A 12,511-nucleotide genomic window follows, 5' to 3' on the forward strand; every position below is an offset into this window, starting at 1 on the left:
GAGCATTTTGTTGTTGTGGTCCTCCGTTATGATTCTTGGAATGTGCTGCGTGATTGCTCTAATTGCCTGATCTCTGTTACCTATGGGCTCCCTGAGAATGTCCTGAAAATAATCTTTGAACTCCTTCTCCATATCTTCGTGTGCTTCTAATCTTGTTCCTTGTTGATTGTTTATAAATGCAATGTTATTATACATTCTCCTTTGGATGGCAGTTTTGTGGAAGAATTTAGTATTCTTCTCCCCCTCCTTGAGCCACCTAATTCTGGATTTTTGACGCCAGAGAATTTCCTCTTGTTGCCTGCGAGCTTCTATTTGGTTCCAGAGGATCTGCTCCTGATGTGTCTGCTCCTCTGTCCTACCTTCCAGGATGAGAGTTTGTTGAAGCGCGTTCATTTGCTGTTCCAACCTCTTGCGATTCTCCTGGATGTTGCCAAATTGTTTTCGATTCCAGCCTTTGAGGATTTGTTTTAAATTTATCAATTTTTGTTGGAATTGATACATTTTGGCACCCTCTGGCGGGATGAAAGATTGCCATGCTTCACTTACCACTGTCTTAAAGTTCGGATTTGTGAGCTAGAAGGCTTCAAATCGGAAAGGTCTATTGCTGCGAGTACCTGGCCGAGACCATTGTAGCATTATAGGCCAATGATCGGATCCTCCTTGGGGTATGATAGAAGCGTGGAAGTCCCCTCCCAGATGTATTGCATTATCCGAAATTAGGAACCTATCGAGCCTAGAGGCTATATGATGTATGCCCTTGCGCTTATTGGTCCAAGTAAAGACTCCATTGGAGGTTGGAATATCCATGAGTTGATTGTTGTGAATGAATTCTCTGAGGCCATTGCTGTCACTTTCTAGCCTAATTCTGCCTCCTTTTTTCTCCTCCATTGATTTTATGATATTGAAGTCGCCGCCACCTATCCAGAGGGGGAACCGCCTGTTTTCATTGAGAATAGTAAGAGTTTCCAGAAGATCTAGTTTTTGCTGAAGGATCTGCGGAAAATACACATTTGAGAGATGCCCATGGATGTTGGTACCAATGAGATGGAATGATGCTTGGATGAGATGATGGGTGGCATGAAAATCATATAGAGTGAGGATCTGCGGATTCCACAAAATGGCTAATCCCCCTGAAGCCCCAGAGGAATCGACTGAAACTGAGCAGCTGCCTACCCAGATTTTGTTACAAATTCTTTCTATAGCAGTGTTGTTGCTTTTTGTTTCTTGAAGAAAAACTATTGATGGTTTTTCTTGTTGAATCAGGTTTTTTATCATACGGTGTTTTGAGGGGCTATTAAGTCCTCTCACATTCCAGGAGATGAGCTTCATGGACAATGGGGTTTGGGTTTATAGAACTTTGTCAACTTAGGGAATCTCCCTGATTCCATAAGTATTTCTCCTACTATGATAGTCCTTTGAAGGTCTGTCTTGCGCCCCCTTTTCTTAGTTTCTTTGAGAATTTTTTTTCTGTCCCAAGGGCTTCCTGCTTGTATACCAAGACTTTTGTTGTGCTGCGCTTTGGTTAAGACTCCTTCAAGCCTGTCGATTTGCCAAGGGGGTATTGAGTTATATTCTTTCTGTTTGCAAGCCGTTTCAAGTTTGAAGATATCTAGACCATCTAGGCTGACATGCTCCAGATCTTCCTCCATGATGATAGGGGAACTCCTGTCTTCCACATCTGCGACTTCCTGTAGACTAAGAGCAAGAGCTGCATCTAGATCCATAGCCGAGGGCTGCTGGTTGAAATCTAGAATAGATTTCCCCTGGGTAGAGGGGAAAGGGCCGAGGTCTGAAACCATTTTATTATCCAAAAGGGGACTGGTTGAAGGGCGAGAAGCGACTGGAATGGAGGACTTCATGGGGGCAGAGGGAGAATGGGAGGATTAGGGCAAGGAGGTGTTCTCCTGAGGTTCTGAGCTTGGTTTGTCCTAAGGATCAGGAGAGGAAAGCGAGATGAATCTGTTCTGGGTAACTGTTTTGATGGAGTTGTCAGGGACAGCCTGGTTTTTCTTGGCATGCCTACGGCGGTTTGGAACTTTAGTGAATCCTTCCGAGTCTTTATTGGATTCATTGGTTGAAGATTTGGACTGTGAGTTCAGAGGGCAATCTCTGAAGAGATGGCCATGTTCATGGCATTTACGGCAACGAAAGGGGATATGCTCGTAATCTAAAGGCTGAGTCCATTCAAAATCATCGTGAAAGAGACTTACCGAGTCGGCTAGAGCTTTGGTCAGGTGCATCTGGACACAGATCCGGGCATACGAGGTGTATTTGCGGGTTTTTGTTTCCTCTGCAACTTTGATGAAGGTCCCTAGTTTGTTGCCAATATCTGCTAGCGTATCTTCTTTCCAATATTCCACTGGGAGGGAATACATACATATCCATACTGGAGCCCAGCTGAAATCTTCTTTGTCAGGATTGAACCTTGGCTTCCATTCCGTGAGGTAAAGTCATGAAGAGTTGAAGAAGTACGGGCCTCCTTCAAATATGCGTGATTTATCTTCCACACAATGGAAAATGGCTGTGAAGAAGCCTTTCGGTCCAAGCTGCAGGGTAACATGTCCTTTGGGCTTCCATTTTGAAGCTATCCATCCCTGCAGCGCCTTTTCAGTGGGCCAAAACCCAAGAAACGTTCCTATTAGTGCATGATCATGCATGTACTGGATCTCACCGTTAATGTGATGACTTGGAAGATCGACTTTGATTCTTTCTGCAGCCTTAGGGATGCAGGTAGTCGAGGTCGCCTTTGGCTGTGACGAAGAGGCTTTTTGTTGCGCATCTTGTTCTTTGTCAGCCGCATCGCTTTGTGCTGATGGGATCTCTTTGTCGTTCGTCCTTTGTCCTCCCTGATCTGTTTCAGGGAAACCGCCAGGAGGGGTCAGAGGAATAGCATTCTGTTCAGTGTCAGAGGCTGGAGTTGAAAAAGGAGGGGGGGAGGATCCCACCCCTCCTGCAGGAGCAGCCATTGAAGGCCGTCAGAAGGAGCCCGGCGGCACGAGCTCGGAGGATCAGGGGAGTGCAGCAGTTAGGGTTAACAGAGTACTTGTGGGCGGGGCGATTTTCATCAGAGCTCTCTCTCGCTCACAACATATTTAATATATAAACACAAATGTTAACCTTGGAAGAGATACAACAATGGTCCTCCAAGTTTGATTTTTAATAAGTGCATCATATTCCTTTTGCATTACATCCTTCCATTCATCACAATTAGTGGCTTGTTCAAAACAATTAGTTCCACTAATTCTACAATGATTGAATTCAAAGTTATGAGAAACATTACCTATATCACCTTTAGAATACATTCCTGTTTCAAAATCATCATAATTGCTTGGAACTTTTCGAGCACGTGTAGATCTTTGCAAATGTTGCTGAAGTGGTTGTGATGGTTGGTCATCTTGAAAAACAGGCTTGAAAATAGGCAGAAACATTACTATCATCCAAATTTTCTTCAGCAATAACATTCTAATGAGTCAAACATTGAAGAACCACAGACTGATCCAGAATGAAATTCTGATGAGTCAAAGATGGAATAACCATAGACTGATCTAGAATGGGAACCCCCCCTTCAGTGTGTGGAACATCATTATCAGATTCAAAATAGAACTTCTTAGATGCAAATTTCTCCAAATGAGCCAGTTTCCTATCAACAGTGGAATTACTTTTATCTAATTCAAGGAAAATAACATCTCTGGAAAGAATGAACTTCTTGTTCTCCTCATCATACAACCTATAAGCTTTGGAAGTAGCAGAATATCCCAAGAAATTACATTTGCGACTTCTAGCATGCAACTTGTTGTGCTGATGTTTTGGAATTAATGCATAGGATACAGAACCAAAGACTCTAAAATGTTGAAAAACAAGAAGATGATTATACCACATTTCATAAGGAGATTTATTATTGATGACAGAAGAAGGACAACAATTGGGAATATAAGTTTAAAAAATAATTTCTTCTCCCCAAAACATCAACTTAACATTCTTAAAGAACATAGATCTAACCATATTAAGCAAAGTTCTATTCATACGTTTTGCGACGCCATTCTGTTTTGGATTATAAGGTATGGTAGTTTGATCTTTGATTCCATTTTCCTTCAAATACTATTTAAAAACATGAGAAGTGTACTCACCACCATTATTAGTTCTGAGAATGCCTATATTCTGTTGAGTTTCATTTTTAATCATGAAATGAATTTTTTTTAAAACTTCAAACACTTGTAACTTATTCTTCAACAAATACACCCAACACATTCACGAGTAATCATCAATAAATGTTAGCACATATTTATTTCCATTTGCAGTTGCAATAGGAATAGATCCATATAAATCTGAGTGTATGAGACCTAATTTTCGTGAAGATCTGAAACAAGAACTATGAAAATGTTGTTTACGATGCTTTCCTAGAATAAAAGAATCACAAGGTGTAATATTTCTTGGAACTGTCGAAAGACCTTTAATACCTTGTTTTTTCATAATTTTGATGCTGCCATAATTGATGTGACCAAATCGAGCATGCCACGACAAGGTGGGAGACATGATATCACTTTGTTGCGCCAAAAGAGTAGAACTTGCACAAGAATTAGTAGATGAAGTACCATTTAATTTTAAAGCGTACCTTCTTCCACACCGGTCATAACAACTACATGATTAGATGCTCTTATTATCTCGATGATGCCATCAAATATATGAATAAAATGCCTTTGCTTCTGAATATGGATAAGAGACATCAAATTTCACTAAAACTGTAGAATATAAAGTACATCCTATAGAACATAATCTGCAAAATTCGATATCTTCAAACAAATAGACCCAATGCTAGATAGTTTAATCTGAGACTTGTCAGCAAAGTAAATAGCACCATCAATATCATCACTGAATGTTTCAAAAAAATATCCCCTAAATGTCATATGAAAAGTGGCTCCTGAATCTAAAATCAAACTATCTTGCCATGAAGAAAATATAGTGTTGAAAACATCATTAATATTAAAATTACAGTGAGAAACAATGTAATGTGCAGACTCTGATGATTTTCCCTTATTTGGTGGTGGTTTATCTTTCTTTTCATTCAACTATTCTCTCATTTCACTGACTTTCTCCCAAGGGATTTTACAATTAGTAGAAGTATGACCAATTTTACCACATCTAAAACATTTGATACCTGGTCTATCATTAAAATTCCTTTGTTGTCTATCATTTTTTTGTCTATCTCCCTGATTATTTTTGCCCCCTCTCCCTCTATAATTTCTCCTACCACAACCTTTACTACTTTGATCACTTCTAGAAGTTTCAGCATGAGACTTATGATCCTTTTGTGCAAGAAACAAAGTTTCTACATTAGAGTTAGGTGGATCCTCTTTCTTCCCAAAGGCCTTTTCTCTCTCGATTATTTTTCTTACTATTTTATCAAATGTAATGTCTTTTAACTGTTCACTATGTTGGAGAGATTCCAAATAGTTTGAATAAACAGTGTGAAGGAATTTTATAAAAGTTGTAAGTTGTAAATCTAATTTATTTCCATTGGCTTCTATATTATGAAAAATGGCTTTTATTTCATAGGAACTCTTCAAAGGATCATTATCCTTCATCCCCAAATTAAAGAACTTTAACAATAACTCAATAATTTCGAGTTTTGAGTGCGAATCATTCAATTCTTTCAACTTCTTTAATGCAAATGAAGTACCACAAGAAAAAATATATCATCTTACCTCTTTTGTCACCGATGCAGTTATTAATGCATATGCATTGTTGTCTTTTGTATCCCAAATTGCACACTTCTTCTCATTATCAGGCGGTTCCGGTGCAATTTCTTTTCGATCACTATCCTTCGTTCCTTGAAAAACTTCCCACAAATTGTTACAAACAAGGGCACTTTTAATCTTTTGAAACCACTCTTGATAATTTTCCTTTCCATTCAAGACAACTCCAAGTATGGAAACTTTTGAAGTCATAATTGTTATGTAGCCAAATAATCTTCAAATCCTTTCAAATTCAAAATATATGCAATATTTATGAGAAGATATAAATATGTTTCTCCTCTTGTTTCAAACAACGTTAGTTTTGTGGTTTAATGGTAGGTTTCAAAAATAGCCTAGCAAAGAGCTAGGTTCAAATCTTATTAGCCTCCAAATATTTTATTTTACCAATGACCTATTAAAAAAATATGTATTTCAAATCACCAGAAAATTGTCCACTATTTAAACTGTTCCTTCGAAAATTTTACTCAAATTTTAGTGTGATTAAGCTCTTGTTTACTGTCGTAAATGCAAATACTATCCTTGAAATTTTACTGTGATTAAATTCTTTTTTATTGTAGTAAATGAAAATACTATTCTTCATAAACTCATGCAAACATTGTCCTTGAAATTTTACTGTGATTAAACTCTTTTTTACTGTAGTAAATGCAAATACTATTCTTTAGAAATTTTACTTACTGTGATTAAACTCTTTTTTTACTGCAATAAATGCAAATATTATCCTGTGATTAAACTCTCTTTTTTAATGCAATACATGAAAATACTATCTTTTAAGTAAAATCCTGTTTGAGGAAGTAAATGCAAATAAAGCCTCCCAAAATTAAAACAACAAGTGACCCTTGGACGCATGGAACTTAGACTTTTAGCAAACAATCCAACAAGTATTAGTATTCGACTCAGTATTGGCGATTTTTATTGATAACAACAAGCACTCAAAACTCCAACATGTGTTCTAACTTCCAATTATATGTTAAAAAAATCCAAGGATATTTAAAAAAAAAAAATCTTTATACCATTGAATTTCTCCAATCATCTTTCATTATAACAAAAAGTTCTAAAACTTACAAAGAGTCAATAATTTGGGTGTCACACTTGGCTAGCCTCCTGCTGCATTTAGATATCCTCACAACCTTCATGCTCTATGTCTTCTCTACACCATAAACTTCAAGTATATGGATTTTACAAACAACTCAAGTATATGGAGTTTACAAAGAACTCAAGTATATGGAGTTTACAAAGAACTCAACTGGGGCTCTGATACCACTATACAAGACCAAATAAACTCCACATGAAAGAACACAATGAAAGAACATCGTATTAATGATAAAATTATTTATTTATACATATGCAATCTAGGTACGAGATAGTTGTGTCTCAGAAACTTATTAACCATAAAAATGGAATGTAACACTAATTACATATTATACAATAACAATCTTGAAGGATTAGTTAACACTTTCAATGTTCCTTCTTTGGCATCCATACCCACTTTATGGTATTAATTGGAATAGAGACAAGTTCTATGTCATCGGGATTTGGTACCCAATATTGCACTAAATTTTTTTGATTTTATTTCCCTGACATAGGCTTCCACCAATCAATCTTTACATGAAGATTCTCACTATAATTTACAATCCATATAATTAAATAATAAATAATAATTTTACATTATTTATAATGAAATAAACATGTAATGAGTAGACTTAAATTTGTATACTTCCAACTTCAAGGGTGTTCTATTCTTGGCATCATGCATTATGTATGAATGGTTAAGGGAAATCAATAGCTATTATGGAAGCATGTGAGTGCTTTATGGGAAATCAATTTCACTTAAGGAACATGGTTGGTTGGATTTATGAGTTGGCCTTTCTACTCTTCTATCATGTAGTTGATTTGTCCTTAATTTAGGGGATTTTCCATTTTGCAAGATTGCTTATTCCCTTGTTGTAATATTGTTATTAGGTATCTTTGTTTTAGATTCCTTTGTCATTCCATGGCACCTTTATCAATTTTTTGGGGTAGCTTTCATTGTTGTAGACTCATGCCAAATTATCTACTCTCAATATTGCCTTCTCCTTCCATAGCATGGTTTCATTAAAAGGTTAAGGATTTTAGATGTCAAGCTTCAAAACATAATAGGTTTGTTAGATGTTTAAGATATCAAAGCTTAGAAGGAGAGTTTCATCCCCAGTGTGGGTTGTTGTTGCATCCTAAACATAAAATTTTAAATAGGTTTGAAATTATATTAGCATACTAAGTATTTTTTTTCACTCACAAGTGAGGCTGAGGAATGGTAAAGAAACATGGTAGTATTTTGGCATCTACAACATCTATAGAAGTTGTTAAGACCACCTCTTAAATAAAGGTTCTTAAGACCACCCCTTAGACTTCTAAGTGGATGACTCTATCAAATTGATAGCTCTAAATTCCAATGAATAAGATTTAACTCTTAAGCCTTCAAGCTTGAGCAACCTTTTCTTTGGTTTAACGTTTTAAGCATTGTATAACATAATTATTCTAGAAGTGCATGCAGAGTTAGGCTTCTATTTTACCTGTATTTTTCTTCAAAATTTTGTACATGTCTTCACTTAATAATAATAAACTTTTATATCTGATTTGCTTAAGGATAGAGCCACATCTTATTAAATTTCATAACATAATTTTAATTTAGTCAATTTAAAAAAAAAAAAAAAACCTTTAAATTTTTTATATATTAGATATAAATGTGTCAATTTATCTTAATAAAATAAAATAAAAATTCAAATTACCAAAAAAATTATTTACTCAATTAATATATAAAAAAATATTAATATTTCACTTACCTAATTAAATAATATAAATTTTATAATACAATACTAATATAAAATAGTTTTTCGAAACAATTATTCATAAATAATACAAAAATGTACATGCACACTTTGAAGTCACATGAAAAAGGATGGGCTGCAGCCAAAATATTTCACTAATCATTGATCAAACCTTTAAATGGTTTTTTTAATATCTCTTTTATAATAATTTTCATATATATAGCTATATATATATAATAATTTAAAATTATGAAAATTCATATATTGAAAAAATAATAAATAATTTTATTATTTCTTCTGATAAATTTTAATTATTTTAATTAAATAATATATCATTACTCATTTAAAATAAGTTATAATAAATTTGTAATATTTTTAAAGTTTTATTACAGGTAACTTATAGAATCTAATACCATATTAAAACTTGAATATTCATTTTTTTTAAGCACAATTTTTTTTTTAACTTTTTAAAACATTAAAAATCTTTCTCTTTTAAATAATCAACCTATTCATAATAAAAATTATAAAAGAATTTTATAATTATTATTATACATGAAATACTGATTGATAATACATAATAACATCCAAAATGTGCGTGGACTTTGATTAGAATGGATGTGCTTTGTAATGCAAGAGTGGAATTAGATTGGAATCGATCAGAATGCAATTGTGGGCTTAGATTGGAAGGGGTCAATGGAGTGTTACTGTTAAGCAAGAACGTGAAGATGGGAATGAAGTTGTCTCCATAGTCTATGGAGTCAATGTATTAGATACAGAAGGTTTCTAATTCAGATAAAGGTTTCTAATTCAGATAAATTTAGTTGAATGTCTTTCAATTATCTAAGTTTCAGTTATGTTTTTTTTTACTTAAAATGACTCTAGAGGCCTAATACTCAATGTTCTTGGGACTTTGAACAGTATTTTTTTTAGGTTAGAAAAGAATTGATGTTTTGTATCTGGTCTATTTTTTTAATAGAAAATATGAATAAAGTTTTATATCTGGTTTGGTTTCCTTAATAATAGACTATAACAAAATTTTGAAAATTTGAAAGTATGACTCTGATTTAAAGGAACATAAAATATTTGTTTTATTAAAAAAAGAAAAAAACCTTTAGTAATTATGCTAATATATTTTGAAATAAGGTTTTAATAATTTTAATTTATTTATCAACAATTAAAAAGTGGGACAGTTAATTCATAGGAAATATTTTCAGTAATAGTCAAAATAGAGAGTTGAGATTTAGCTCAAATCTAATTCAAAAGTTTTTCCTTTTCAATTTAATTAAAACAAAGTTATAAAATAAAATAAAATAATATATATATATATATATATATATATATATATATATATATATATATATGATTTTGAGTAATGATTTATAGTTTTTTTGGGCATATGGTATTGATAAGTCATGATATTGATCCTTGATATTGTAACAAAACCTAGTTATAGATTAAGAATCTCCATGGTAATGTGTGAGTGAAATCTATTACATGTTTTTTTAAATCTTTATATATTTAAATGATATATTAATTCTTTTAATAATAATAATAATAATAATAAGATTATTAAAAACATTATATGTCTAGCTAAAATAACTTCTAAAATAAAAAATCTTGATTTATTGCTATTAATGACTTATGATAACTAAAACAATATCTTTTTTCCTTTACCTTTTCAATTAATTAATTGATCTGATAAACAATTTAATATAGATTTTGCTTTTTAATTTATTTGTGGTTGTGTTGCATTGATGTTAAAATTTAATTTTCATGTTGTCTTATAATCATTAATATTCAAACACCATAATTATGGTCAACTATGAACACCTATCTCTCTTTCACTCTCTCACACACAAATTCTTCCATATATGATTCTAGAATAGACTTTTAGACATGAAATATTGATGCATTTATGTTAATGGTTTACATGAACTAAAACCAATTACTATTAGTATTTCCATTAGTATTAGTAAGCAATGTGATAAATCCCTCTTTGAGAATATATATATATATATATATATATCGAGAGAGAGAGAGAGAGAGAGTCTAGTTTATTGATTTTTTTGGGGTGTGTTACATTACAATTAAATATTCAATTTTCATGTTACTTTGTCATCGTTGTTATTCAAAAAATAATTACCATAAATTATGATCCCCCACCTTGCCCACACACATGGGTGGTTGCACAAAGATCATGGTTGACAAACTGACAATGGCGTGTTGATGAATGTGTTTAGACATGAATGCACTTATTATTATAAACATGCATGTACTCATGAGCTTGCAACCTTGTTTCTCCCTAAACAACCATGGAGGATGCCGACTCAACACCAAGTAGGCATTTTCAAGAATACATGCACATTCTAGGAATACATGCATGTTCTAGGAATATCTATACATTTTTGTAATGTCAAAAAGGAAAAGGGCTACAAATTGTTATGAATAGACATAAGTACTTATTTTGTGATTTCTTAACCAAGTTAAGGAGTAATTTTGTAATTTCTTAACCAAGTTAAGGATTAAGCTTTGAGGAGAGCTTGACAAGGTAATGTAGGAATTTGCTAATGTGGTCATTAATTGGTTCTATGCAAGCAATTAATCAAATTTGAATATTTTTGTATTTCATATTTCTTTATATTATAAAAAGAAATATTGTAGCAACCCCTCATTGATTTTCTATGTAAATAAAATAAGACCAAGGTCATGGGACACATATTCCAAGCTGAATATTGGGCAAAACATAGTGATGGGTATCATTGGTGATTAATTAATGGCTATGGAAATTTTCAAATGCTTTGACAAAGGCAAGGTGGCATTAATTGACATTTTATTCATGAAAATAAAGAAAAATAGGTGAAAAGGTAGGTGAAGAGACACATATTTGCATGAGAGGGATATTGAAGGAAAAATGGAGGAAAATGAAGAAAATAGATGCCTGAATGATAAAAAGGATTTTGAGGATCAGTTCACATATTTTCTTGGTTAACCTTTTGTTAGTTTAGGTTCTGAGCTTTCATTTCATTGTCTCATTCTCTCATACTCTTGCACACTTAGAGAAATCTTGGAGCATTTTTTGAGCATGCTTGGAGCTCTTTGGAATACATTGGATTTGGAGAAAGAAGAAGGAAAGATGAAAATCACAAGGGACAGGTGGATTAGTAGCTACAACTAGATTGCTTTGTAGGTAATAGGTTGCATGTGTGATTTCCTTACTGATTTCTAGATGCATGGCATATGCATGTGATTTTCTGGTTATGTGCTATCATTGGTGTGGATATTTTCCTGAATTGATAGTGGTTTTAGCATTGCCTTGGTTAAAAATAGCAAAAACAAATCCTAATTTAATTTGTCCTTTAATTAAATTAGGAATTAAATGGAAATTTAATTCTCATAACAACTTGTAATATTTAACTAAGATAATTTGACTTAGTTGGCTCAATAAATTCAAGATGGAAGTCTATCTAGAGTCATGTAGAGTGATTCCTAAATTGTAGGGGTCCATGTTTAGTTCTTTGGAGTTGTAATTAATTAACTCATTCTAACTGAGTTATAGTGAGTTCAAATAGTTGGAGGAACTAGTAGGAGGTCTAGTAGTGGGGACAAGCACCAGTGCAACTTCACTGCTCCACCAGTTAACTGAATATTCACACATAAATAACTCATGAATGCCAGTTCATAGTAAGACCCAATTGAGATTAGAGTTCATGGATAGTGTAGATTAGAGTTCATGGATAGTGTACTATCAGTCGTATAATTATCCGAGTTGTACAGATGGTGCATGCAATTAGTTGAGGGCCTATGATGGATTGCATAATTATGAGTGGGGAATTTCCCAATTAAATATGGGCTAATTCCCTCAGGAATTGCACAAGGAAGTAGGGTTTCGTAGACAATAGATTTGGCTAAGTGTTGGCTTCAGTTGGTTTGTGAAGCAGAGAGATAGATAGTACT

General features: G+C 33.4%; 1 protein-coding gene across 1 annotated transcript; it reads right to left on the reverse strand.

Annotated features, from left to right (window-relative positions):
- Positions 1-1,928: 1,928 nt before the first annotated feature.
- Positions 1,929-2,375, reverse strand: LOC149230987 (uncharacterized). The gene has a single exon (XM_089381501.1). The coding sequence runs from the start codon at positions 2,373-2,375 to the stop codon at positions 1,929-1,931; it is 447 nt and encodes a 148-aa protein (XP_089237627.1).
- Positions 2,376-12,511: the final 10,136 nt, after the last annotated feature.

Source organism: Pinus tabuliformis, chromosome J, assembly GCF_031772625.1.
Source record: "Pinus tabuliformis cultivar Carrire ecotype Pingquan chromosome J, CPIR1, whole genome shotgun sequence".
In the NCBI taxonomy this organism is placed as follows: domain Eukaryota; kingdom Viridiplantae; phylum Streptophyta; class Pinopsida; order Pinales; family Pinaceae; genus Pinus; species Pinus tabuliformis.

Coding starts and splice junctions, on each gene's coding strand:
- LOC149230987 (XM_089381501.1), bottom strand. CDS start 2,375: ATGTATTCCCTCCCAGTGGAATATTGGAAAGAAGATACGCTAGCAGAT.